General features: G+C 37.1%; 1 protein-coding gene across 1 annotated transcript; it reads right to left on the bottom strand.

Moving 5' to 3' along the window:
• Positions 1-1,104: 1,104 nt before the first annotated feature.
• scamp3 (secretory carrier membrane protein 3) lies at positions 1,105-20,909 on the bottom strand. The gene is made up of 9 exons (XM_056479898.1): positions 20,454-20,909; positions 17,302-17,385; positions 16,035-16,142; positions 13,480-13,600; positions 12,008-12,136; positions 8,919-9,078; positions 5,960-6,061; positions 5,737-5,854; positions 1,105-3,498 (listed from the first exon to the last, which is right to left on the bottom strand). The coding sequence occupies exons 1-9, from the start codon at positions 20,505-20,507 to the stop codon at positions 3,349-3,351; spliced, it is 1,026 nt and encodes a 341-aa protein (XP_056335873.1). The 5' UTR covers positions 20,508-20,909; the 3' UTR covers positions 1,105-3,348.
• Positions 20,910-27,202: the final 6,293 nt, after the last annotated feature.

The raw sequence follows: 27,202 nt of genomic DNA, 5'->3' as shown, positions 1-27,202 counted from the left end.
AAATACCTACTTAACTATCCAGTAAGCTTGCAGTAGGAAAAAAACAAGCCATGCGCACTGTTTTCTCATTTAATATTTTGTTTCTTTAGGAACTGCGCCACAATACGAAAGAAAAGGGTCACGGTTCATGCTACTTTAATTTATCTATGAAAGATGTGCTGTATTTTTAGTGTTGCATTGTAAATTCAAAAATATGTTTTTTAAATACCTAGCTTAAATATTTTACTTGCTGAAATTTTGCTGATTGTTGAATCTCTTAAACTTATTAATAAGAAAAACAATGCATTTCTTTATTATGACATTTTCTTAACGATTGAAGAAAACTACATTTTTCTCCTAGCTTACTTCTTGTTACTGTATTCTTAGGTTATTTAAATTCTGTGGTTTCTTACTTGTATTACTTACATTCACTTGACAAGCTTAATTTATTAGAATATAGTTAAATTAACGTCAAACAACGTATTATAGCTACATAGCCTACAGCTATTTGCTGAGGGAAAGTTAAACGAATAAAGCAAGAAGCATTTTCAGTCGTATAAATATTTGTTCTGCTATACTGATATTGAGCATATCATATTATGTATGAATGTGATTATCATGGGCACCTCAAAATATTACGAATAATTGTAATTTTAACTCTTAGAATGACTTTTAAGAATATTCAGATTGCTGTATTCACAGAGGAGTTTATTAGCTACAACAGCATTAGCATATTGATTAAAGACGTGGTCCACTATGATATCATATTTTAAACTTTAGTTCATGTGTAATATAGCTGAGTGAACATAAACAACATCTCTGAATGGAATACGCTCAAAGTTTAATGCAAAGCGAGACATTGGCTTTTACAGAGTTAGCTTAGCAAAGCCTACAGCAAAGGAAGTTTGGGGGCTTCAAAAAAATACATGCGGGTTAGTGAGATCACAAACGCTTCAGGTTATGCACATTCACCATGCGCACACACCCCACGCAGCGAAGGGGCGTGGCCAGAGGCGCTGTAATGTAGCAGTGAAATCTAAAATGCCGTCCAAACGCTGCTATTTCCAAAGAGCTTGTTCTGTTTCTGTATTTGGGCTTCCAAAGGACACGACACAAAGAGAGAAGTGTTTACAATTTAATTTTAATTATGTTCCAGAAAATTCTAAAAAATATATAGTTAGCATTTGACAAAGGACAGCTTCCAGAATCTCTCCCAGTTCAGTGCTGGATTCAGTTAAAACTCCTTAAAGAAGGAGCAGCTCCAACCATAACAGACAAAGCTGTGGATTGTGAGCCACAACCTGTAAGTATTTTTATTTGTTCAAATTGATCTATTACATGCATAGTTTCTAGCATTAATGCTATGTTGTAGCAAGGACATAAACAATGATGTAAACAACTGAAAATGCTGTTTGGCACCGCTAACAATTTAGCTACAAATTCATATTTATCAGTCAAACCCCTGTAAACACCCACAATCTTCAGCAGTGCTGCAGTGTCTCTGTATGCAGACGCTTTCCCTGCGTTCTACATCTCAAATAACAAACTCACAAAAGATATGTGAACGTTTCATATTACTTACACATGCTTATAACCTGAATATATGTGAAAGACACTTGTCAGATTTTCTTTTAGAGAGCAGGCAGGAGGTTCATCCTTTTTATTTTCTGTCTGATTCAGGCTTAAACTGATACGGCTAGCAGCTACTCTGACTGACAGTATTTACATAGCAGAGGCACAGCGTGTGCTATTAGAGTTGTGACGCTTTATCTGGTGACGTGGAGTCGAACCCCGAATCACAGAACATTATGTTACACGACCAATCATAGCCTCTTGAGGGCAGGCTTTCAGAGGAACTAGGAAATTCGACAGTCGTTTTCATGTCAGCTGAGTAGCTGTATATAATCCAAGTAAGAGATGTGAAAAAATACATGATTTTTTTTTTTTTTTTTTACAAATGAAGCATGAGCACACATTGCTTTGCACAACCAAGCCTTAAAAATACACTCTGGACCACCCCTTTAAACTTTATATCTTTACTAAAGTAAACAAAACTTTTGATTCGGATGAGTTGTATAACATAACCTTACACTAATAAATGCTTTTAAAAAGGATTTAGCTATCGTTTAGCTAACATTACAAATAATGTAACAAATGGAGCCATGTAAAGTGTTGATTATTGTATTAGTTTTATATAGTTATATACTTAATATACTTTCGAATACATTCTATGCATTTATGTATACAAAAAGCAATTGAGAACTGTTGTCATTACTACTATACCCATTCAAAAAGGTATTTCTTTGCAGCTTATGTCAATATTGTGATAATACGATATCATGATAAATAGCAACAGCAATTATCGCAACAAGAAAATGTAGCGAGTTAGACCCAGCGTCTACATCTAACTGCCTCTAAATCGAACTAAACCGAATCATCCGTATACAAACAGCGTAAGATGCATATTCATGAATTTTAATAAAACAAATAACACAGTGACAAACACAAGAACATACAGCAGCAATACAATAACAGTAAAACAACCAAGTAATACTTCCATTTAGGCATATACTATAGTGTAAGACAAAAGATTGTGGGGAAAAAAAGGTTACAAATCACAAAAGCAACACATATTTTGGCCACAAACATCTCCGCAACGATAGTTTGATAAGAAAATTGGAGTTTTATATCAACGTATCAAGTTTGATTCAGTAATCCGAAGCTCTAGTTCAGGAAAATAAACCATTAGTCAGGTGTCAAAGAGGTACATACAGTAGTTGAACATGCTCTTTCATAAATAAAAGTCAAAGCAAGAAATACACCCACCAACAGACTAATCAAGTGAATCCTGAACCTCTAAACTATGATATTCCTCGGTTTCTGAAGAAAAACGTTTGGCAAAATCAGTTTTATTTCATTCTTTTGTATCCCTTTCATGGCCGTTTACAGCTATTTACACACAAAAAGGAAGAAATTCAAGGATAAAGTGAAGGCAGAATGTGGCACGTCTTAGTTGTATCTGCTTACGAGACCTTACACAAGCTTTAGGGATGTAAAGAGAGAGACAAACTCGGGGGTCTTAGGTATTTTTGTTATCTTTAGAATTATCAGTGACTTTTTCCTAGCGTGATCGATGGAGTAGATACATATAAACCATCATTTCAAATCAAGATCCTTTTTACACGTCTGAACTCAACCAATAAACGAATACAAAAAGAAATCCAATGTAGTTTTACTATCGTTATGAGTTTGTTTAACCTGGTGTGCATGCAAGAGCGAAGTGTGTTGGTTGACTAAGTGTGCTAGAATAAGTCACTTTGTCTCAAGGCTGTTTAACCAGTAATGTTGTTCAACCTTATTTGTTTTCCTCTATCGGGGTGCAGTGAAGGCGCCCTGTGCGGCGGAAACGGTGGCGTTGGTGGCTGCCTGGCGCACGGCCTGATTGGACATTACACCGGTGGCGAACTCAGCCTGGGCTTTCTCGAAGCTCGCTCCGGTCTTTCTGTACATAGAATGAACCTGAGGGAAGACAAAGGCAGGTAGTCAACATTCAAAATAAATTTATTAAATGAATGAAAAATGGAGCATGAAGTGCTGTTTAAAGGTCCAATGACATTAAAATAAAGTTGTTTTAGATGTTAGTATAATTATTGTTCGTTTTTAAGTTCTCTATAAGCTAGTATGCTCCAAAACAGTGACAAAATTCACCTTTATAAGATGTAAACTGATATAATCATGTAAAGTTCCTTATATAATTGGATCAACGGTTTTATTCACGTCACCTCATACTACAGTTTCTCATCAAATCTTGACCATTCAAATGATCTCTAGTATATGACATGCCCCGCCCCCTTTAGAACGCTTCTTATTTGCTATTTATTTAATGCACTTGAGCTCAACCGCTCTCACTGGCAGAGTGGTAATAAAACAAAACAATATTGGCTGTTTTTAAAAAGGGAGAGGAGCTACATTATGTCCCACCCTCTCTTCATGTTTCGGTTGAGATTACGTCAAACATTGAATAAAAATGCACATTTCAAAGAACTTCACGGGACCTTTAATAGCTTCAGAGGCTGTTCATGCCGTTCACTATATAAATAAATATGATCAATTTATCTGTGTCCACACTGATGAATGATAAAAATCGGATTATTTGTAGATTTATTCGTCATTAACCTCTTGTAACCAGCAGATGTCCTCAGTGTGCTATTAGCGCATCTAACCGGGGAATGTTTATTTAAAAAATGTATTCATCTAATCAAATGAATTTAGCTATCGTATGTAGCGAACTAGTTTGAATTCAGTAACCACGGGTATTTTCAAAACGCCACTATTTTTCTAAGCGGTTTCACTGTTTGTCGACACAAAAACAAAATACTTGGTGACAGAAGCTTTCAGAAAACTGTGTCCACAGTATGGTCATGTGAACATTACAATCAGAGTTTTTGCCTCATGATGCCAGCGTCAGGGGCGTCGCTAGACCACATTTACTGGGGCACGTGCCCCAGTAAAAACCCCCAGTGCCCCAGTAAATGCTTTGAGATATGATTTACTTCATACAAAAAGTGTATTTATTAAGAGTGGTAATTCCGGAATAAAGATGTTATTCTCTATGTGCAACTGAATCAACGCTGGTGAAAGCAATGTGTTTAATCAAAAAGCAAACAGACGCATCTCCGCATGTGTGCAGAAAACCACCTGCGCACCTCACACACTGCTCCAGCTGATGCGCTGCTCTTTTTGTCCCGGTTGTTTATATGCACAATGAAAAACGTACTAGCTGCTCTCGCACCGCTCATGCGTTGTGAAACCGGCGTAACTTTTATACGGAGGTGATGACATGCAGTAAGTTTTACAAATCGACAAACTAAAGTTTTAATAATATGACGGTGATCTTATGAAGTAAAAAGGAGGGACGATGAGTCAGGGAGGTAAGACTTAATAAATCTAATTCTCTGCCATGTGTCAAGTCTAAGACAACAGATAATTCTATAAAACATCTTTTTTTGTATTCTATATAATTGTCTATAGAATTTCATCCAAATGAAATTAATATTCATGTAAAAGACTTCTTAAATGATCTTAGCATCACTCCAGTTATGTCTTTACGTTGTTTTCCAGTTACATTTAGAATTATATGCACTCTGGTGCTCACGGTGATCCGAGTTTGATTCCCGCCTCGCGGTCCTATGCCGATCCTACCCCTCTCTCTGCTCCCCATGCTTTCCTGCCAATACTTTCTCTGCTGTCCTATATATTAAAGGTGAAATCGCCGAGAAAAAAAAAAGCAAAAAAAAAAAAGAAATCATGTTTAGAATTGTAAAATGCATGGCGCTGCGTGGCGTCAAGCGGTGCATCCGGTGTGCGACCCCCTTAAGGGGGCATTCACAAATCGCATTTTTCTGCGAGTGCAAGTTTGTCCTTTCCAATGGATAATATATTGGGAGCGACGCACACTTTGTACATATTATACACTCTTCGGTAGACTAATAACTTCCAAAAACACAAAACACCCAAACAATGCAGTGCTTTTTACATTTTCTCCATAAATAAAACTTGAATCAGAGCTTTGCAGCAATGTTTTGTCAGCTTGTCATTAACCGAGAAAACAGTTGATGATTGCCTAGCAACATCAGATGACAAAGCAGCGCAAGCCCAAAACGTGTTAAAAATGCTGAAGGAAGCTACACGCTCGTGCTTTCCACTGGCTTCTATACACGATATGTTTCGCTAAAAATCCAACTGCAGCTGATTTACCCTCTTGAGCAGCACTATTCCCATAGCCGCCTGTGCAGTGAAGAGCACAGCGTTCATCATCATGATGGCACCCACGGCCTTACTCTTGCTGAGAGCAGCTAAACTCACGATCCATCCACTGCGACACAGGAAAGAAAGAATATTAGAGTTACAATCCAGTGGTCAGATGGAACAACAAAAAGCAGGTTAGGAATATCATTGGCAGATTTGTTGGCACACTCACCTGAAACCCCAACCTGGGATACCAATAGTCATGATAACATAAAGCACCAGCTGGGCGAAGAACACAAAGAAAAATGCAAAGAAGTTGAAGGAACTGTCACTCCTGTTGAGAAACAGAAAACAGAAATGCATGATGATCCTTCCAAACACACTCGGCTGGCATATCAATTATAATCAGGGATTAATGATGTGAGCATTTCAGCTGAATTTGTAAAGAATATTTAGTGAAACAATATTCAGAGGAACTGCTGTATCTAACTTAAAGTCTGACTGATTTAAAGTCTAAATTGACCATTTTTATTTTGCAGGCACACACTGTTTTCTTTGGGTAAACAATTAATGAGTGCAAATTTGGTCATTTTGGTAATCAGCGTTTGACTATTTGCTTCCGCGTTTGGAGTGGCAGTCCTCCTCTGTTGACTTCAGTTTGACGGCTTCAGCCACAATTTTCTCAACCACGCCCCTCTCACCATTAGTTTGCTATGAGGGAATGATGTGCAAATGAAAGGCCCGCCCCCTACTTAATATTCAGTTTCATTTACATGCATATAGTTCAAGATTATTCAAAAACTAGAAAAGTAAAGTTTCGTAGACAAACATTATGGTGGCTTGAGAAAGTCTAGTCTGAAGGCTTGAAGTAGCTTTAAAGTTTAAATAATTGAAGTAGTTTTCAAGACATTTGAAACAGCTGGCATAAACAGATAACTACATATAGGTCAGCATGTTTCTAGTGTGGACTGGCATGTTTCTTGCTAGGCGGTTGCTAGGGTGTTCTGAGTAGTTGCTAAGGTGTTACTAAGTGGTTGCTAGGGTGTTCTGAGTGGTTGTTAGGTAGTTGCTAAGGTATTGCTAGGTGGTTGCTACGGTGTTCTGATTAGTTACAAGGCAGTTGCTAACATAATTTAGCATGTTTCTAGTATGAACTATGTTAGCATGGTTCTAATTTAAATTAGCATGTTGCTAGCATGTTTGTTGTATGAACTTGCATGTTGTTAGCATGATTTCAACATGGATTAGCATGTTCCTAGTATGAATTAGTATATTGTTAGTGTGGATTGGTGTGTTGTTAGTATGTCTAATGTAAAGTCAATGGCTGTTTTTTCTAACGGAAGTCTATAGGACAGTTGCTAGGGTGCCGTAAGTGGTTGCTAGAGTGTGCCTAGTAAGTTGAAAGGTCATCAGTGGTTGGCAGACAGGTAGTCTGCGTTAAATCAGCCCAACCTTAAGTCTGTATGACAGTCTTGCACAAAGTTATGAGGTCATAAAGTTTGGTCTCATGTTAAGTCAATGGGACTTTTCCGGGTCAGTTTTAAGTCGGATCAGTTGGAAAAGATATAGCAACTTAATTCAGTATAGTTTGTAGGTTTGGAGTTGGTTTGGTGGTTGTAGTATGAACGGTCTAGGTGGAGATGCATTCTTAAAATAGTCTAAGAAGAAAAAGATGGAAGAAGAATGATAAGTTTATGTAGTACAACAGTATGTTGGCTTGCTCAAGCCACCATAATACGAGCATTCATGAGCACTATTGTATACTTCACTTGCCAACTTTGTCTATTTGAAACAAAGCACAGATGTTGATCTGATGCTAAATTGGGCTTACTTAATCCAACAAGAAGCAATGCAAGCAACACACTAAACCAACTAGCTGGACCGCCGCTGACCGAAGTCTTGTCAAAGCCCAATGGCCAACTGCCAGCTTGATGCGTCTCAGTCTTTCTAATCCAGGTGAGCAACAGCCAGATTGAGATTTGCAAGTACTGCATCATCCAAGAAACAGTTTGGATGGTTTACAAACTAGTATGGGTCCAGCGTGTTTGGGAGACTGGACTTGATGTAATGTATGATTAACCTCTCAAAGCACTTCATCATGACTGTGGTCAGTGCTATTGGATGATTGCCACTCAGACAGGACACAGTTGACTTCTTTGGTTCTGGAACTATGGGTTGTTAGCAGCTCACGAACCTCCACTGTCAGCCATGATTTCTGGTTGGCATGTGTGGTGAAGGTTTTGCATGTTCCTTTACACATGTTCCTGTGTCTTGGTTCCTGTTCCTGTGTCGTTCAGTGCTGATGTAGCATTGTCTAGTTACCCATGATCTGAGCAGGTTTTACAAGTTTGAAAGGTGGTCTGTATGCTGGACTTAGCATAACAGAGATGTGGTTCAAGTAGCCGAGATGGGGGCTACTCTGTTGTATAAACAAAGTCCTATGTATTGATTCTGCTTGTTGTAAAGTGTACATGTTGGCAGAACTTTGGTGGAACTGTTGTTAGGTATGCATGGTTGAAATCACCTGCTATGATGAAAAAGCCATTAGAGTTGTTTGTTGCTTGCTAATGCTGCTGTAAAATTTGTGTAGACTTCGCACAATCACATATCCTTCACCATACTCTGGATGCACGTCACTAGGATGCAGATTGCAAGAATTGTGATTGGTCAGCTTGGTAGTGGTGACAATTGTTGGTGGAGCCAAAAGCCATGGGAATGGAGTGAGGACTGTGGAACGAGTACTTAACAAGCATCAAGCATGTATCTCCAGACCAGGGGTGGCCAAACTCAGTCCTGAAGGGCCGGTGTCCAGCAGATTTTAGTTCCAACCCCAATTAGACACACCTGAACCAGCTAATTAAGCTCTTTCTAGGTATAGAAAGCCAGGTGTGTTGAAGGAAGCCAGGTGTGTTGAAGGAAGTTGAAGTTAAACTTTACAGGATACCGGCCCTTCAGGACTGAGTTTGAGCACCCCTGCTCCAGATGGATACTTCCGTTTTGTGTTTACTTCATGATTAAAGTTATTGAACATTTGCTGGTTCCCACCTCTTGCTTTCTTGAAGGAGTGCGAGTAAGCTACTTCTGCAGTAGCATTGCAACCATTTCCAGCATAAAACACCAGTAAAGCACTCAATACTTAAAAACAATATAGACAACCTAGGTTTTACTCTCGACACTATGTCGGTACGTACCTGAAGGCTTTGTACACAGGCCTGTACCAACAGACAAAGGAGCAGGGGGTGAAGAGGAGAAACCAGAGGATGGCAAGGCCAAAGCCCACTCCATTATTGGGATCCACACAGAAGACAGCCAAACAGGAGATGAGGTTAATGAGCAAAGTGCATGCTGTGACTACAACATGAGAAAGACGAGAGAAATAGGGAAAAGAGGAGAGAAAGATAAGGACAAAGGAAAACTGCGGACTGGCAAGTAAAAGCACACTCTGATGTAGTGCATGACCAATAAACTTAACAAACTTGATGAAACTAAAGCAAGTGTTAAATATTTGGATCAGTATTTATTTATTTACCTGCCATATAAACATTAAACTAATATAAATAATAAATGTTACTTCACATAGCATCTTTGTCAAGTAAATAGCAAAAGTAGTTTGTCAATGTGTTTAAAAAAATACAAAATAAATAAAACATTAAGGAATATAAAAATAATTTAAATCAATCAGATAACAGTTTAGTATGATGAGGACTATAAAAAAATAACAATGATCCAACAATGCATTTTACAATTTAGAGTAGTTATTAGGGCTGTGCGATTAATCAAAATTGAATCACAATCTGAAACAATGCGATTAGCTAAATCGCAAGAGGCTGTGATATGAAATATTTATGTATTATTTAATTTCACCCGCCCAGAGCAAACGCGTGACTGCCATCTGTGTGTTATGGCCTTACTAGCCAATTGAGCGAGCTCACTTTCCTTCTGCCCAATCAGAATTGAGTAACTTAACTATGCAAATCACCTACAATAAAAAAAAACAAAAAAACAAACAGGAAAGCGCGGACAATTGGGATAATGGCGTCTGCTGCTTCAGAAGCATTGATAGACAAATAATATCAAAGAAAAACAGCATTGGTAATACGTGAATATTTTGGTTTCAAAGACAGCAAACAAAAACAGGTCATTTTTAAGAGCTGTCGCAGAATTGTAGCCATGGCTTACAGATTATTACCTGAAGCTTGACTACAAAATTAAATCGCAAATCAAATAGCAATAGCAATATCTGTCAGAAAAATCACAATTAGATATTTTCCCCAAATCGCACAGCCCTAGTAGTTAGTTAACTAAAATAAAAAAATAACACAACAAAAAATCATTATAGTTCAATGAAATATAATAAATTAAGAGAAAAAACCTAACCAAAACTTAATTCAACCAGTCTAACTAGATGTATTAAAAACAACCCATACAAATGACAAACAATATGAGTAAATTACACCAAAATGGCTAAAACTTTAACTTGATTTCAGATCGAGAACGAAAAGGAACAAACTATTAGTAAAACATCAATAGTTCCTCAATGCTTGAACAATACTGATGGATTAAATGTCCTAAAATACGACAAGAGTTCTTACAACTAAACATTTTAGCTTATTATTTGATAGCTGTTGCCCCTAGTCAGGTGAAGACCTTTTTTTATCTATCTTTAAGTCATTTTAAACACAGGACAGTAAAATAAAATGTTTTGTCTCAGTCAAGTGTTTCTCAGTCACAGTTAAAATAGTATCTATGAATTACTATCTGTGAATTAATGAGTACTTCAGTAGCCATGTCAATGCAGTAACTAAATCAGCATACCATCATCTGAAAAACATTGCAAGAATCAGATGCTTTGTTTCCAGTGAGGACTTAAAGAAACTTGTTCATGCTTTTATCACCAGCAGAGTGGATTACTGTAATGGACTCCTCACTGGCCTTCCCAAACAGTCAGACAGTTGCAGCTCATCCAGCATGCTGCTGCCAGGATTCTGACCAGAAGCAGAAAATCAGAGCCCATCACACCTGTCCTCAGGTCTTTACACTGGCTCCCAGTTACATTCAGAATAGATTTTAAAGTATTATTACTTATTATAAGTGTGTCCTCTCCCCACTACTCTTCTCCCTGTACATGAATGACTGCACTTCAAAAGACTCCTCTGTCAAACTCTTGAAGTTTGCAGACGACACCACACTTATCGGCCTCATTCAGGACGGTTATGAGTCTGCTTACAGACAGGAGGTTAAGGAGTTGGCTGTCTGGTGCTGAACCTGAAGCTCAACACGCTGAAAACAATGGAGATGATAGTGGACTTCAGGAGAAACCCCTCTGCTCTCCCCCCACTGAGCATCATGGACAGCATTGTGGCAGCAGTGGAGTCATTCAGGTTCCTGGGCACCACCATCTCTCAGGACCTGAAGTGGGACACTCACATTGACTCATTGTCAAAAAAGCTCAACAGAGGCTGTACTTTTTTCAACAGCTGAGGAAGTTCAACCTCCCAAAGGAGCTGCTGAAACAGTTCTACACCTCCATCATTGATTCAGTCATCTGCACATCAATAACTGTCTGGTTTAGCTCAGCTAACTATACGATAGCACGAAATACGATCTCCAACGACTACATCGAATAGTTCAGACTGCTAAGTGAATCACTGGTACAACCCTTCCTACTCCCCAAGAACTGTCCTTATCCAGAGCGAGCAAAAGGGCTGCCAAAATCACTCTGGACCCCTCACACCCAGCACACTGCCTCTTTGAACGGTTACCTTCTGGTCGACGCTACAGAGCTGCTGAATTCAGCTTCCAGAAATGATCAGATGTGCTCCAACATTAGACACATTCAAATCAAGACTTAAAACACATCTGTTCAGCTGTGCCTTTACTAAACAAGCACTGTGCTACATCAGACAGATCACACTATTATGTCTTTCTTTTCTTTTTCATTCCTTTAAAACCTGTTTTTAACAAATTTTTATCTGTTTTAATTATTTTTATTAGTTGTTGTTTTTATTTTCTTATACTTGTTTCTTTTATTCCTGTTTATGTAAAGCACTTTGAGATACCAATGTGTATGAAATGCTATATTATGGTCAAATGGCCAAATACTGGTTGAATAATCAGTCTGCCCAATATATTGGTCAATCACCACAACAAATACTCAGTCTAAAAGAACAGAAGATACATTCATAACTAGTGTCTTAGCTAAAATGCTGGAGAAAAGACAAAAACCAAAGCCATCCATACGCTGCAAATGACAATACGTGCCAAACTGAAGCAAACTTACACATCCAGTAGTAGTACATGGTGGTGACGGTGCGCTGGAAGCTTTGGCTAATCTCCAGATTAATGTCCTGATAGAAGCACGGTCCCACAGGGCAGAAGGAGGGCAATGGGGGCCAATTATTCTGACGTGCTGAGGGAGAAGAACACAGAAAGAGATTAATTTCCCCATTCATCAATCACACACGCTAACATCACTCCATTAATGTCCTGTTCATTACTGCCAAGGTCTAAATCGCACTCTTTTGAAAATACCACTCATCCATCACTGTCATCTTTTTAACTATGCCGTTTCTTCATCCCCTCCTCTCTCATTCAGTTCTCATCCATCTCTGCTCCATCATAACCCTGACCAGCAATTTCAGAAACCTATCACTTTGGTTCGGAAAATATGCTTGCTTTATGCCTATACGTCTGTCTCGTCATTTATTTAGATATCTACAAGTATTTTCCTTGAAGTGGATTATTTAACAGGATCCAACAATATGAAAAGAAATATGCTAGCAATGTGTAAAACTAGTTAACATTATAAAATGTTAATAACTTGCATACCAGCAACTTGCTAATTCATGCTATCTTTGTGGTAATTATGGAAACAACATACTAACAACAATTCATCCCAACAACATTTTTTAACAAGTCATCAAAAGTCAAAAATGTAAGCTAAAAAGCTAATGTATGCTAATAGGAACACGTCAAAAACAGGCAAGGGACATGCTAACTCATACTCACAATATGCTAACCATGGTAATTTATGCTAACAATGTGCTAATGTTAACAACATGCATGTAATAAGAATGTCAACATAATGCTAATTCATGCTAGCAATATTTTAAAAGAATATCAGGGCTAATTCACAGTAACATGTTAAACTATAAAGATGATAAATATGCTAATCCATTCTAACTTGAGCTAGCAACATGATAAAAACATGAAAAAAGTTAAAATATGATAATATATGGTGACTTGTGATAACAAGTTAATAATGCTAAAATATTGGTAAAGATGTTCATGCTCATAAATAAAATTACATTAAAAATGTCAGACACAAGTGTTTAACATATTGTCTGTGTGTCAGTTATCATGTTATCTAAAGACATGATAACAACATACAAATTCATACTAGAAAAGTGTTGACTCATGATAGCTTATTCCTTGCTACATATACATACATTCATATGTTTGTATGTATGCATATACTGTATATGTATGTGTGATATATATGTGTATGTATATATATATATATATATATATATATATATATATATATATATATATATATATATATATATATATATATATATATATATATATATATATATATGTATATGTATATATATGTATGTATGTATCTATATATATATATATATTGTATGCATAAGGTCAGCAGCAAAATTAAAAGCATATTTCATTTATGTTTAATTACATCTATTATCTTAATAAAATCAAGCTATTTTCTCTGATCCCCTCACTCACAGGCTCCAGATCCAAGTGCATGAGCATTGAGCTCTCTTTCTCTTCTCTCCAGCTCCTGTGCTTTTCTTTCCAGCTCCTCCTGCTTCTTTAATAGATCTGCTGTGGTGGCATTTACTGCAGACTGAAACAGAGAGAGGCCAGTTAATAAGTCATAAAATGTCTAGCACTTTTCGCTACCACTTTAATAACCATAAAATGTGCACTAATTATATTAGATTGCTGTGATAAATGTAGATAATAGTTAAATAGTGAAAACAAGTTACTGCTATTTCTGTAGCAGTTTATACTTTTAGCTTTAAAATCAGTCGAATATTATCCAACGCTATTATGCACTGTAATGATATTGATAATACACTATATTATAAGCATTATACTGTATTGTATGTATTATACGTGTTAATAAAAATGTATTAAAAAATATATATAATAAAAGTAATTACATAAAGAACATATTTAATAGAATAGATATATTTTTATAACATATATTTTAGAATATGTTTTTTAAAGCATAATATTATGAAATATGAGTACAATTTGTCTTTTTCAAATCTTTTTTTTTTAGGTATTTGAATTTTTTTATATTGGAATTTATTCCTAGGATGACACAGCAAAATTTCGGCTTCAGTACTCCAGTTTTTATCTTTCAGAAACCTTTAAAATATGCTGATTTAGTGTTGATTTCTTCTCATTATCAATGCTGATAACAGTTGTTACTGCATAATATTTATGGTATTATTATACCAATATATATATTTCAGGAATCTTTGATGAATACAAAGTACAGAACTTATTTTTTTTTAATCTAGAAATCTTGTTATTGCCAAATTTTTTCAATTTAATGCATCCCTGCTAAAAAAATATTAATCTCTCTGTTTAAAAACAAAATCTTTCTGACTCCAGCCTTTTGAATGGTTAAAAAGTACTTTTAAAAGTATTACTATTTTGCTTTTTTCTAAACAATTTATTAAATAATCATGTATCAGTAGTCTTAAAACTAAACAAATCAATCTAACAATATTATCCAAGCCGGAAAAAAAATGCTGAAATTACTCAAATATAGATTCATTTTCTTTTCGACTTAGTCTCTTTATTAATTAGGGGTCGCCACAGTGGAATGAACCGTCAACTTATCCAGCATATGTTTTACGCAGCGGTTCCCCTTTCAGCTGCAACCCATTACTGAGAAACACCCATACATGCATTCACACACATACACTACCGACAATTTAGCCAACCCAATTCACCTATAGCGCATGTCTTCGGACTTGTTGGGGAAACCGGAGCACCTGGAGGAAACCCACGCGAACGCAGGGAGAACATGCAAACTCCAAACAGAAATGCCAACTGACCCAGCCAAAACATCGACTTTCTTGCTGTGAGGTGACAGTGCTACCCACTGTGCCACAGCACCGCCCAGACGTAAATAATTTTCCGATATATTTTAAAATACAATTATCCAAGCATTAAACATACATGACTGTTATAATAGACTAATTACACAATAACCACTGAATACTTGCATTAAAGTAATGATTAACCTAAATCTAAAACAATGGTAATAAAACACTGCTTTACAAGTTAAATTAAAAGCAAAAGAGTTGAAGAGAGCAACTGTGTGCAGGTAATATGTTCTAATGAACTAACAAAGCTAACAATTCAAAATGGATGTCAATGGAATCATTTGAATGCAAATTCAATTCGACTCTACACTACCTGACAAAAGTCTTGTCGTCGATCCCATTTGTAAGAGCAACAAAAAATAACTTGACCTTAAACTATAACTAGTTGATCATTTGGAAAAGTGGCAGAAGGTAGATTTTTCAGATGAATCATCTGTTGAACTGCATCCCAATCATCACAAATACTGCAGAAGACCTATTGGAACCCACATGGACCCAATTCTCACAGAAATCAGTCAAGTTTGATGAAAGAAAAATCATGGTTTGGTGATACATTCACTTTACAAACTACAAGAGAGGGCAAATTCTTCAGCAGGAGAGCGCTCCTCCTCAAACTTCAGCCTCCACATTAAAGTTCCTGAAAGCAAAGAAGGTCAAGGTGCTCCAGGATTGGCCAGCCCAGTCACCAGATATGAACATTATTGAACACGTCTAAGGTAAGATGAAGGAGGATTCATTGAAGATGAATCCAAATAATCTTGATGAACTCTGGGAGTACTGCAAAAACACTTTCTTTCCCATTCCAGATGACTTTATTAATAAGTTATTTGGGTCATTGCAGAGATGTATGGATGCTCATGAGTCATACATAATATTAACTCATTTTCCACTGCACCATGACTTTACATTCTATACTGTACATTATTTCTGTTAGGTGACAAGACTTTTGTCTAAGCAAAGTCAGACCTTACTGTCCTAATTAAATCATTCAAAATCAAGGCATGATCATATTTTATTTTGGTAAAATAAGCTAAATCTAGCGGCTTTTGTTCAACTAGAAGTCAAGTTACTTGTTGTTCCTCAACCTTGGATAGCCGAAAAGACTTCTGTCAGGTAGTGTATAAAAGCAACAAGTAGTATCAAACTAAACAGCACCTGTGACCCGTAGGATCCGTAGTTCCTGGGTTCGGTCGGCGTGGTCCTGCTGGGAGGCGTTTGGGCAGGGGGCGCAGCAGGAGATGTGGCTTCATAGGGAGGTGGAGGCTTCATCACCCAAAACAACAAGCAAAAGTATTAACACCAACTGAAAACAAATGTAAGTAATAAGCACAAGTAATTGTTTATTAAAGTAATAATTACAAAACACGACAAATGATTCTGACAGGACCATTTTACCCTGCACAGGAAACTGAATACAAAATGAAATTGAAAGTGTTTGCGATCTATTGTACTCCCATCATGTGATGTATTAATAATTAAAGGGATGGATATATAATAATTTAAGTTCTGTCATCGTCCGCTTGTTCCAAACCTGTTTGAGTTTCTTTCTTCTGATGAACACAAACGGATATATTTTGAATAATGTCATAAAGCAGAAGCCATTGACTTCCATAGTATTATTTTGTTCCTAATATGGAAGTCAATGATGTCAGGTTTCTTCAAAATATCCAGCTTTGTGTTCAACAGAAGAAAGAAATTAATTTAGAACCACTTAAAGATCACGTAAAGTTAAAATAAAGTGTTTTAGATGTTAGTTTCAGTAAGTTTAAAACCAAAATTAGTGACAAAATTTTATATTATGTTTTTAAAATTACATATTATATTTAGAAGATAGAAACCTGATATAAACTTCTGCCTAAATTAATTTTTTGACAACACCTCATCAAATCTTCTGACCAATCAAATGCTCTATAGTATCTGGCATGTCCCGCCCCCTTCAAGATGCTTCTTATTTGCTTTTCAATTGATGCGCTTGAGCGTAACCCCTATGTAATAAAAACGAAATGCTATTGGCTGTTTTTTTTTTTTAAAGGGGAGAGGGACTATATGTCCCGCCCTCTCTTCAAGTTTAAGTTTAGATTGTTACATTTTTATTTAAAAAATGCACATTTCAAAGCACTTCACTAGACCTTCAAGCGTAAATAATGAGGGATTCTTCATTTTTGGCTGAACTATCTGTCAAAAAGTAGGGTGCCACACAATTCATTCATGTTGTCCCAACACATATCGATTAAGTTTATAAACTGAAGTGGATTGAACATAAAACAATCAAGTTGTCTCAAAACAATCTGAAGAATTGTGTTGTTTCAGCTCATTTTCAATAAGTAGTTTAAACAAGCAGCAAAAATAACCCTTTGAATGTATGCTGCTATGTAAACACAGTCTGCTGGATACTGATTTTGGTTAGAATGGAAGCATTTACCGCTGTTTGGTTGTTGTCGAATGGGTTGTAGAGGTCCAGCGTGGCATAGCCAGTGTTGCTGCTGTGCTGAGTCACTGATGGATCCTGCGAATATAGAGAAAACACAGCTTTCAGCTTTTTTGCAGAACATGGAGGATAATGATTAAATATCTGGGCTGATGACACACAAAGAAATAATATCGGTTAAGCCGAGCTCATGGTGGCCAAGGATCAGAGACTGTAAGCTCACAATCTTCCACAGATAATTTTGTATACATTTCCATCTTTTCTAAACTACTGTAAGTATCCACCACTGGATTAAATAGAATACTTAGAATAGTTTAATTTATAAATGATAGAATAGTTAATAAAAATAATAATCAATAGAATAGTTTAAGAATAAGAGAATAGATCTTCAAATTCTTCAAACAAAGCAAATTTATTTTATTTGCATTAACGTTCACTTTCAGATAAAAAAAATCTGGTGTTAACAGACAAATATATCAATTTATGCAGTGGTGCAGTAGGTAGTGCTGTCGCCTCACAGCTAGAAGGTCGCTGGTTCGAGCCTCGGCTGGGTCAGATGGCGTTTCTGTGTGGAGTTTGCATGTTCTCCCTGCGTTCGCGTGGGTTTCCGGTTTCCCCCACAAGTCCAAAGACATGCGGTACAGGTGAATTGGGTAGGCTAAATTGTCCGTAGTGTATGAGTGTGAGTGATTGTGTATAGATGTTTCCCAGAGATGGGTTGCGGCTGGAAGGGCAAGGTAAAACGTGCTAGATAAGTTGGCGGTTCATTCAGCTGTGGCGACCCCGGATTATTTAAAGGGACTAAGCCGAAAAGAAAATGAATGAAGAAAAGGCTAAGATTTAGGCAATGATATAATTTCAAAGGCACTTAAAGGTATTTCAAACATACCCAGGTCCAAAATAACCCCTCAGAAACACTCAACTATTTAAAAAGAAATGATATGCCTTCTTATAAGTTTAAAAGGTTGTATTACTTAGAGGAACAGTTCACCCAAATATAATCCTTTACTCGTTCTCCACTTGTTCCGAACCCATTTAAGTGGCTTTCCTACTTATGAACTTATGAAAGAAACTCAAACTTCTGTTGAGAACAAAAGAAGATATTTTGAAGAATGTTGGAGGGAAAACAGCCATTCAATTTCATTACTTTGTTCCTATACTACGTATGTCAACGGCTGCATTTTTTCCAACATTCTTCAAAATATCTTGTTTCGTGTTCAACAGAAATTCATAAAGGTTCACAATCACTTGGGTGAACTTTTCCTTTAAATAATTGTTTAATCTTTCTGGGGAAAAACATGGTGTATTATGAGGCCCTTCAAACACTTACAATGTCTGAAATCAGGCTAAATGCATTGTAAGTTTAAGTACAAAAATAATTTGCAATCATGCTTACAAAAAATGCATGCTTTTAAATTTATTCTGACCTTTACATAATTAATTAATTGATGATAATACTATTACTAATAATGGTATTAATATTAATTAGTTTTAAGATATACATTCCATTGACACATTGAACAACACATTTGTTTATTTGCCAATATTTAATTCCTAAACTTTTTATATTATTGCTTGTTTATCTTTACTAATCTGAACTAATACAGACTTGGTATGGCAAGCCGTTGTAACATTTAATCGATAGCCCATACTAGTATCTATTCTCATGTTACTAGTACTTATTTAGATACTAGTATCTTTTTTCATTAAGTACTAGTATTTTTCATTAGATACTAATGCTTATTCCTTAGATACTAGTGCCTTTTGTTTAGATATTAGTGCATTTTTGAAATATACTAGTGCTTACTTATTAGACACTAGTTATTTTTTATTAAATACTAGTACTTATTCATTAGCTACTAGTACGTTTTGTTTTTTGCAGTTATTCACTTAATATTGTATTTAATTGTGAGGTTTAAATACTGCATTTAGTGACACTTTAAGCACTATTTTAGCTGAATTAGCTTGTCGGATGTACTAAAAATATTTCTTAAAGATTTAGAATAAGGCTGCATGGTGGCACAGTGGGTAGCACGTTCACCTCACAGCAAGAAGGTCGCTGGTTCGAGCCTCATCTGGGTCAGATGGCATTTCTGTGTGGAGTTTGCATGTTCTCCCTGTGTTCACGTCAGACTCAGCTTGGTCTTAAAGCCTTTGATGGGTTATTTTCACAATTTATGATGGCTTAGCGGCCAAAATAGGACAAATGATGTCATGTATGGGACAAATTCTGGACCTTTGTCAGTGGGGGGGCTGGGTCTTTTGAATCACCCAAACCCCCCTTGGCTACGGGGCTATATTTTTATGTACTAGTATTTAATCATTAGGCTGTAGTACTTATTAATTAGATACTAGTACCTATTTATTAATTACTAGTCCTTAATTAATATATTCTAGTACCTATTAAATAAACACTAATACTTGTTTATTATATATTACTTATTCATTAGACCAGTATTTCCCAACCCTGTTCCTGGAGGCACACCAACAGTTCATGTTTTGGATGTCTCCCTCATATGACCCATTAACTTCAGGTTTTGGAGTCTCTTCTAATGCAGAGTTTCCCAACCCTGTTCCTGAAGGCACGCCAACAGTACACATTTTCATCCTCTCCCTAATCAAACACACCTGAAACAACTCATCAGAACATTAGAAGAGACTCCAAAACCTGAAGTTAATGGGTCAGAAGAAGGAGACATCCAAAACGTGAACTGTTGGTGTGCCTCCAGGATCAAGGTTGGGAAACACTGCATTAGACACTTATATCTTTTTAACAGAAACTAGTACTTATTAAATAGATACTGGTACCAGTAGACTTGGTGTATTTTCAGATGGCGTTTAATATAATATTTTAAACTGAAACTTTTCATTTCATCGGTTGACTGATCTCATTCAGCTTCACTTTGAGCAACAAGTCATCAGAAACCGGTTAGTTAAATTCAGATCAGAATGTAAAGCATTGAAAGAGATCAACCATTCAAGAACATTCTCTTATCCCAGTATGACTGGCCTGACATCTAATAAGCGTCAAGTCTTATGACAGCATCACAAGAGCTACAGCACCATACAAATAAGGCCACAAATGAAACGCATACACTTCTCTAATACACACTTACAAAGTCTAAAACAGCATATATGAACGTTACCTGAAATGGATTGTGATCATCAGACGAATCGGGAAAAGTTGTGTATTTTGACATCTTGGTGGAGGTTTAGATCTCGCCAAGATGTAAATAACAGGTTCAACTCAACGATGATGACCAGATACAAAGCGGAACAGTCTTGTTTAGCTGATAATTACCGGTAAACCTCAATCCAGTTCGGTAAGTTCCTAGTTATTATAACACAATTCAAGCAAAACAAATCACGCCGCAACCGGTTAACACTAACTAGCTAACCGACCAACATTACAGCGAGACGTCAGGTGTCCGTTTCAAATCAGTAGCACATCTTGTCCCTATTTTGCCGTGGTTTCCGGTCTTCTTTTTTGGTATGATTAACTGTTTGTATGTTTTCCTTTGTTAAATTTGACAAGCGACGCGGTTTTGTTTCGATTTTACTCTGACAGCGCTTGTGTAGCGCTGCTGTACAGGAAATGTGTTCATATCACATGACAGAGGTGTTGCCATGTTGCGTGAAAGGATGAAGACAATTGGTATAAAAAACAAAGCGATAATTTATCCGTTTTGGAACAGTTTTTGTGTATAAGTAGTTTTTTAAACCAAGTGAAATGTAAAATATTTACTAGAAACAGTAGAAATAAACCAGCCGTTAAATACAAGTGCCCGTATTTAAAAGTGACTCTATGAAAAGCATTCCCAACAATGCATATAATGAATGGGCGGACATGGCAACCCGGCAGAATAGCACTAGGGAAGTACTCGTGTCACATGACGGGGAAAAGCCAACGAGAACGCGCTATCATTGCTGGGGAAGAATTTTGGGGAAAAATGTTTTTGAAAAACAATAAATCAGTCTGTCTGTCTGTCTGTCTGTCCGTATGTCTATCTATCTATCTGTCTGTCTGTCTGTCTGTCTGTCTGTCTGTCTGTCTGTCTGTCTGTCTGTCTGTCTGTCTGTCTGTCTGTCTATCTATCTATCTATCTATCTATCTATCTATCTATCTGTCTATCTGTCTGTCTGTCTGTGTATGTGTATTGAACTGTATGTGTTTCCAGTACCCGTTTTAACCACTGGTCGTCACTGTTTCCTCGAAAACTTCAACGACGTCACTTTCTCAGTGAAATATAAATGCAAGTGGTACTCACTGCAGACCCACTTGAGCTGAGCTGAGCTCCAGCAAGGGGGAGCTTGAGCTCCAGCTCCTTCTTGCTGCGCTTCTACTACAAGTGATGTCACTGGGGGTTGGGGTTAGGGGTGGGGTGTGTGTATGCATTAAAACAGCTTATAGGAGGATTGGAGCCCAAGTATCGTCTCTATAGGCCCGATTCCACTGAGTGGTACGGTACGGTTCGGTTTGGTTTGGTACGCTTTTATGGCCATTTCCACTGTCAAAAATGGCCCGTTTCCTCTGAGTGGTACGGTACGGTTCGGTTCGGTTTGGTACGCTTTTATGGCCGTTTCCACTGTCAAAAAGCGTACCGAACCGTACCGTACCACTTTTTCGGCACATAAGAGGTGTTCACTGACTGTAGGCTATAATTTGTGTTGTTTTGAACCTAAATACCGGCGAAATGTCTGCTATATGTAGTTTTTCTGTAGTTGGTAACATATCGGAGACTGTAAGGGTCTGTATGTGTTTATATATGTTCATTTATTTATTTATTTATTTAAAATAATTACAGACGTTACAGTAGGCTGTTTCGCACTGTCTTTGATCTGCAGTTATAATCAACTCATGTTCATAGAAAAGTTAGTAATAAACATTTCTTCACAAGTATTTATGTGTATAAAGCATCTGTTTTGTGAGAAGTGCTTTTCATATGATATGTCAGTGACCCGTACAGCTTTATTGTAGACATTTCCTCGAGCGAGAATGACGTCGACTGAAACTTTGTCATACACTATGCCCACCAAAAGGGTACCCTTGTTAGTGGAAACGCAAGCTTGATAAAGGTGACCCGTACCAAACCGAACCGTACCGTACCGTACAAGTCAGTGGAAACGAGCCACATAAATGGGGCAACGGGGTAAGTTGTCACTGGGGGAAGATTGCTGAAGGCTTGAAACTCTCAAGTCATGTGAGTTCACATGGATGACAGGAAGGCAGAAAGTCAGTCATATGATACCTCAAAACACAAACAACTCCTCACCCAGACCCACACACAATCACCCTCCTGTGTATCTTCTCATAAACCTGTTGCAGTTTAATTTACTCCTCATAGGCTACATATTCAGATTAATTTATAAAAGCTTAATCTCACTGACTGCGGAAGTTGCTATCTCTGATCGTAGATTTTCATGTAGCAAGAATATGATATGCTCCAAAAACAAAGCAGCACTCTGATTTCAGTCTTGACCAGATGTGGATGTCAAACACTGAATGGAAACCAAAAAATCCCCCAGTTTGCTTTGAGACAGAAAGACTCCTGGGTTAAATAATTTGAATGTCTGATCTTGGTATGCAAGCTTCCAGTAAAGCTTAAATGCAGTGCATTAATCAGTGAGCATGACAGTGTGGTGGTAAAGAGGAATGTGAACTTAACAGAGAAACAATACGCTCTTTATTTTTGAGTTCAGAAGAAGGTTATACTAAAGTGACAATGCTAATTCCCTAAACCATCTTCTCCTTCTCTTCTCTGAATAGGCGTGTCCTTTTTCTCTCCTTTGAAACCGCAACATTCCTCAGCCAATCAAGCAAAGCATGGCCCCATGACATCATCGCCTGTGGAATGAGCTGACAAGAAGCCCACACTGGTGAGTTGCCAAGGGAACCAGCAGGGATGGAGGGAGCTTCAGTGGACCGTGTGTGGGTTTGTGGGTTTTGCCCTTGTTTCGCAACAGCATGGTGTCAATTAAAGAAGGCCAGAAATCAGGGTCTGGGCCTCATTTGGTGCATACCACCACCACAACGGCCTTAAGCCACACGAGGCAAAAACTAAATACATGGTGACGGCTTGATGACCCTGTTCTAGAGTTTTTGCTATATTAATCTTGTTAACGAGGTGAGCGGTGAACACACCAGGCGTCACAGCGGATATGAATAATATGTGCATGTCTGAAAGCATTTTGGCATACTTATGGAATTGTAAACTGAGTCAAGAAGCCCAGACAGACACATGGAATGAGTAAAAGTTAATGCTGAGCAAATGTCTCACACTCAGATGTGATATATGTGCATTTACTACATTTCCACATATATTTATCATATTAAGTATGATAGCTAGGTGGTTTTTAGGGTGATCTAGATTGTTGTTTATTAATTGGTGGTGGGTAATAACCAGTGGTGTGAAGCAACTAATTACAAATACTCAAATTACGGTAATTGAGGAATTTCTCAGGAATTCACTGAGTAGTTTTAAAAATGTGTACTTTTATTTTCCCTTGAGTACATTTTTAGTGCAGTATCTGTACTTTTACTCCACAGGTTTACTTTCCTTCAACCTGCAGTCACTACTTTATTTTTTCTTTTTTATGGTAGAACAATTATTATAAAAATCAGTCCTGTGAGTCCAATCAAATCACACATAGAAGGTGAATGGCATCATAATGAACTACCTCAAGATATGGGTCATTTATAATGGCAGAAAACTGTTTGGAAGTATTCAAAGTGTTCAAGATATCCAAAAACTTTACACGCATTGACCCAGAGACTTAGATGCATGTCACTGATGCCAAGATGACGGATGTTTACTATCTGATGACAGAAACGGCCTTAAACAGATTGACGTTGTACCCCAACATCATGGGGACGCTGCATTTTATTTGGAAATGAAAACTGGGTCGTCGTCAGAACTCAACGTCAGGCCAACGTCAGTGTCCAACGTCCAACCTAAAACCAACCAAATATCAGCGTCTAATGATGTTACAGCTTTACGTTGTGGACGTTACCACTATTGACATTTATCAGATGTTGGATTTTGGTTGCCATACCTGACGAATAAATGTCAGTATTTGACGTCAATATGATGTTGATTTTAGATGTTGGGTCGACGTTGGATTTTGGTTACTTTCTAACAACCTAAAATCAACCAAATATCAACGTCATTTGACGTCATTATTGGACATCAAAATAACATTGTCCTTAGACGCTGGTAGACGTTGAATTTTGGTCACCTGACATCACAACCTAAATTTAACCTAATATTAATGTCATATGACATTGTGTGCCTGCTGGGCAATAAACTAAATGCACTACAGAATGTTACGTTTACACACATCCACAAATTACACTCAGTTTTTAACAGCGTAATACTCACTACTCTTGAGTACTTTTGAAAGGGCTACTTTTTACTCATACTTTGATTAATATTTACAACAGATATTTTTACTCTACTTGCACTACATTTTAGACAAGTAATGGTACTTTTACTTGAGTATGATTTTTCAGTACTCTTTCCACCACTGAATGCTTTAAGTCATTTCCAGAGGTGGAACGAGTGCTGAAAAATCCTACTCAATTAAAAAATACCATTACTTGCCCAAAAATGGAGCCCACGTAGAGTAAAAGTATCTGTTGTAAATATTACTCAAAGTGTGAGTTAAAAGACCTTTTAAGGATAAGAATCAAGAATAGTGAGTAGTGAGTATAGATTTGTGTGATTGTTGTGAAGAAACTATATATAAAGTTGAAGTCAAAACGAATAGCCCTTGTTATTTTTTTATTCTTTTTCAAATATTTCCCAAATTATGTCTAATAGAGCAAGGAATTTTTCACAGTATATCCTAGAATATTTTTTCTTATAGGTGATTGCTTGGGCAGTTAGGTGGTTTATACACTACCTGACAAAAGTCATTGATCCCAGTTGTAAGAGCAACAAATAATAACTTGACTATTAGTTAATTATTTGAAAAAGTGGCAGAAGGTAGATTTTTCAGATGAATCATCTGTTGAACTGCATCCCAATCATCACAAATACTGTAGAATACTTACTGGAGCCCACATGGACCTAAGATTCTCTCATAAATCAGTCAAGTTTGGTAAAGGAAAAATCATGGTTTGGGGTTACATTCAGTATGGGGGCGTGCAAGAGATCTGCAGAGTGGATGGCAACTTCAACAGCCTGAGGTATCAAGACATTTGTGCTGCCCATTACATTACAAACCACAGGAGAGGGCAAATTCTTCAGCAGGATAGCGCTCCTTCTCAAACTTCAGCCTCTTCATCAAAGTTCCTGAAAGCAAAGAAGGTCAAGGCGCTCCAGGATTGGCCAGCCCAGTCAGCAAACATGAATGTTATTGAGGATGTCTGGGGTAAAATGAAAAAGGAGGCATTGAAGATGAATCCAAAGAATCTTGATGAACTTTGCCATTCCAGAAGACTTTATTAACAAGTTATTCGAGTCATTGCAGAGTTGTATGGATGCAGTCCTTCACGCTCATGGGAGTCATACAAAATATTCATTCTTTTTCCTCTGCACCATGACTTTATTTCCTATACTGTACATTATTTCTGTTAAGTGACAAGACATTTGTCAAAGCAAAGTCAGACCTTACTGTCCTAATTAAACAATTCAAAATCAAAGCATGATCAGATTTCATTTTGGTAAAATAAGCGTAATCTAGAGGCCTTTGCCTTTCATATAAGCCACTTCTGATACCAAATGATCAACTAGAAGTCAAGTTATTATTTGTTGTTCCTAAAACTTGGATAACAAGGCTTTGTCAGGCAGTAAAGATGGTTGCAATTGCAAGGTGGTTGTTATGGCATTTGGTTCCTATACATTGTTTGTTAGTGGAGTCTTATGCGGTTTCTGATGGACATTGCTATTTGGTAGAGGGGGTTCTGAAAGGTTGTTAGGACATTGTTAAGTGTTTGTAATGGAGTGCCGGGTTGTTGCTCGCCCATTGATGATGGCTGTTAGCATGTCCTTGGCGATTTCTAGAGCATTATCAAGTGGTTGTTAATTTGGTTCAGGATGATTGCCATGAGATAGATTCTTGCTAGGCTTTTGCTATGGGGTTGTTAATAATGTGTATGGTTGCTTGGCCATTACCAGATGTTTTTGGTGGATTGGGTTGTTTCTAGGGGGTTTATAGGGTGTTCTGGATTTCTCACCAACTACCATTGCTTGTAGTTGTTAACGTGGTTGGTGAAAGGTGTAGAGGTGGTTGCTATGACTTTGCTAGATACTTTTGGGGCATTCTTTAATATTGCTGGAGGATTTGAATGTTTTTTGACCCATTCTCACCCATTGCTTATAGTTGTTAACATGGTCTTATATAACATTGGTGATTACATGACATTACTAGTTGGTCATTAAAGGTGTAGACATGGTTGCTACGTGGTTTCTAGATAGTTTTGGGTGTTCTTAAATATTGCTGGAGGATTTTGATGTTTTCTGGTTAGTTACAAAGGACATCTAGGTGGTTTTAGGGTCTTCTGGATTTCTCACCCATTTCTTGAAGTTATCAATGTGTCTTGGTGATTTCTAGGGCATTACTAGATGGTCATTAAGGGTTTGTAGGAGGTTGCTATGGCTTTCCTAGATATTCTTTGGGTGTTCTTAATTATTTCTGGAGGATTTTAATGTTTTCTGGTTAGTCTAGAAAGGGATCTAGATGGTTTTAGGGTGTTCTGGATTTCTTACTCATTGCTTGTAGTTGTTAACATGGTTTTGGTGATTATTGGACATTACTAGATGGTCATTAAAGGTGTAGAGGTGATTGCTTTTCTAGATAATTTTGGGTTTTCATAAATATTGCTGGATGATTTTTTTTATGTTTTCTGGTTGGCTACAAAGGGGTTCTAGGTGGATTTAGGGTGTTCTGGATT

Source organism: Danio aesculapii, chromosome 19, assembly GCF_903798145.1.
Source record: "Danio aesculapii chromosome 19, fDanAes4.1, whole genome shotgun sequence".
NCBI classification, from domain to species: Eukaryota; Metazoa; Chordata; class Actinopteri; order Cypriniformes; family Danionidae; genus Danio; species Danio aesculapii.
This window is presented reverse-complemented; position numbering and strand designations above follow the sequence as displayed.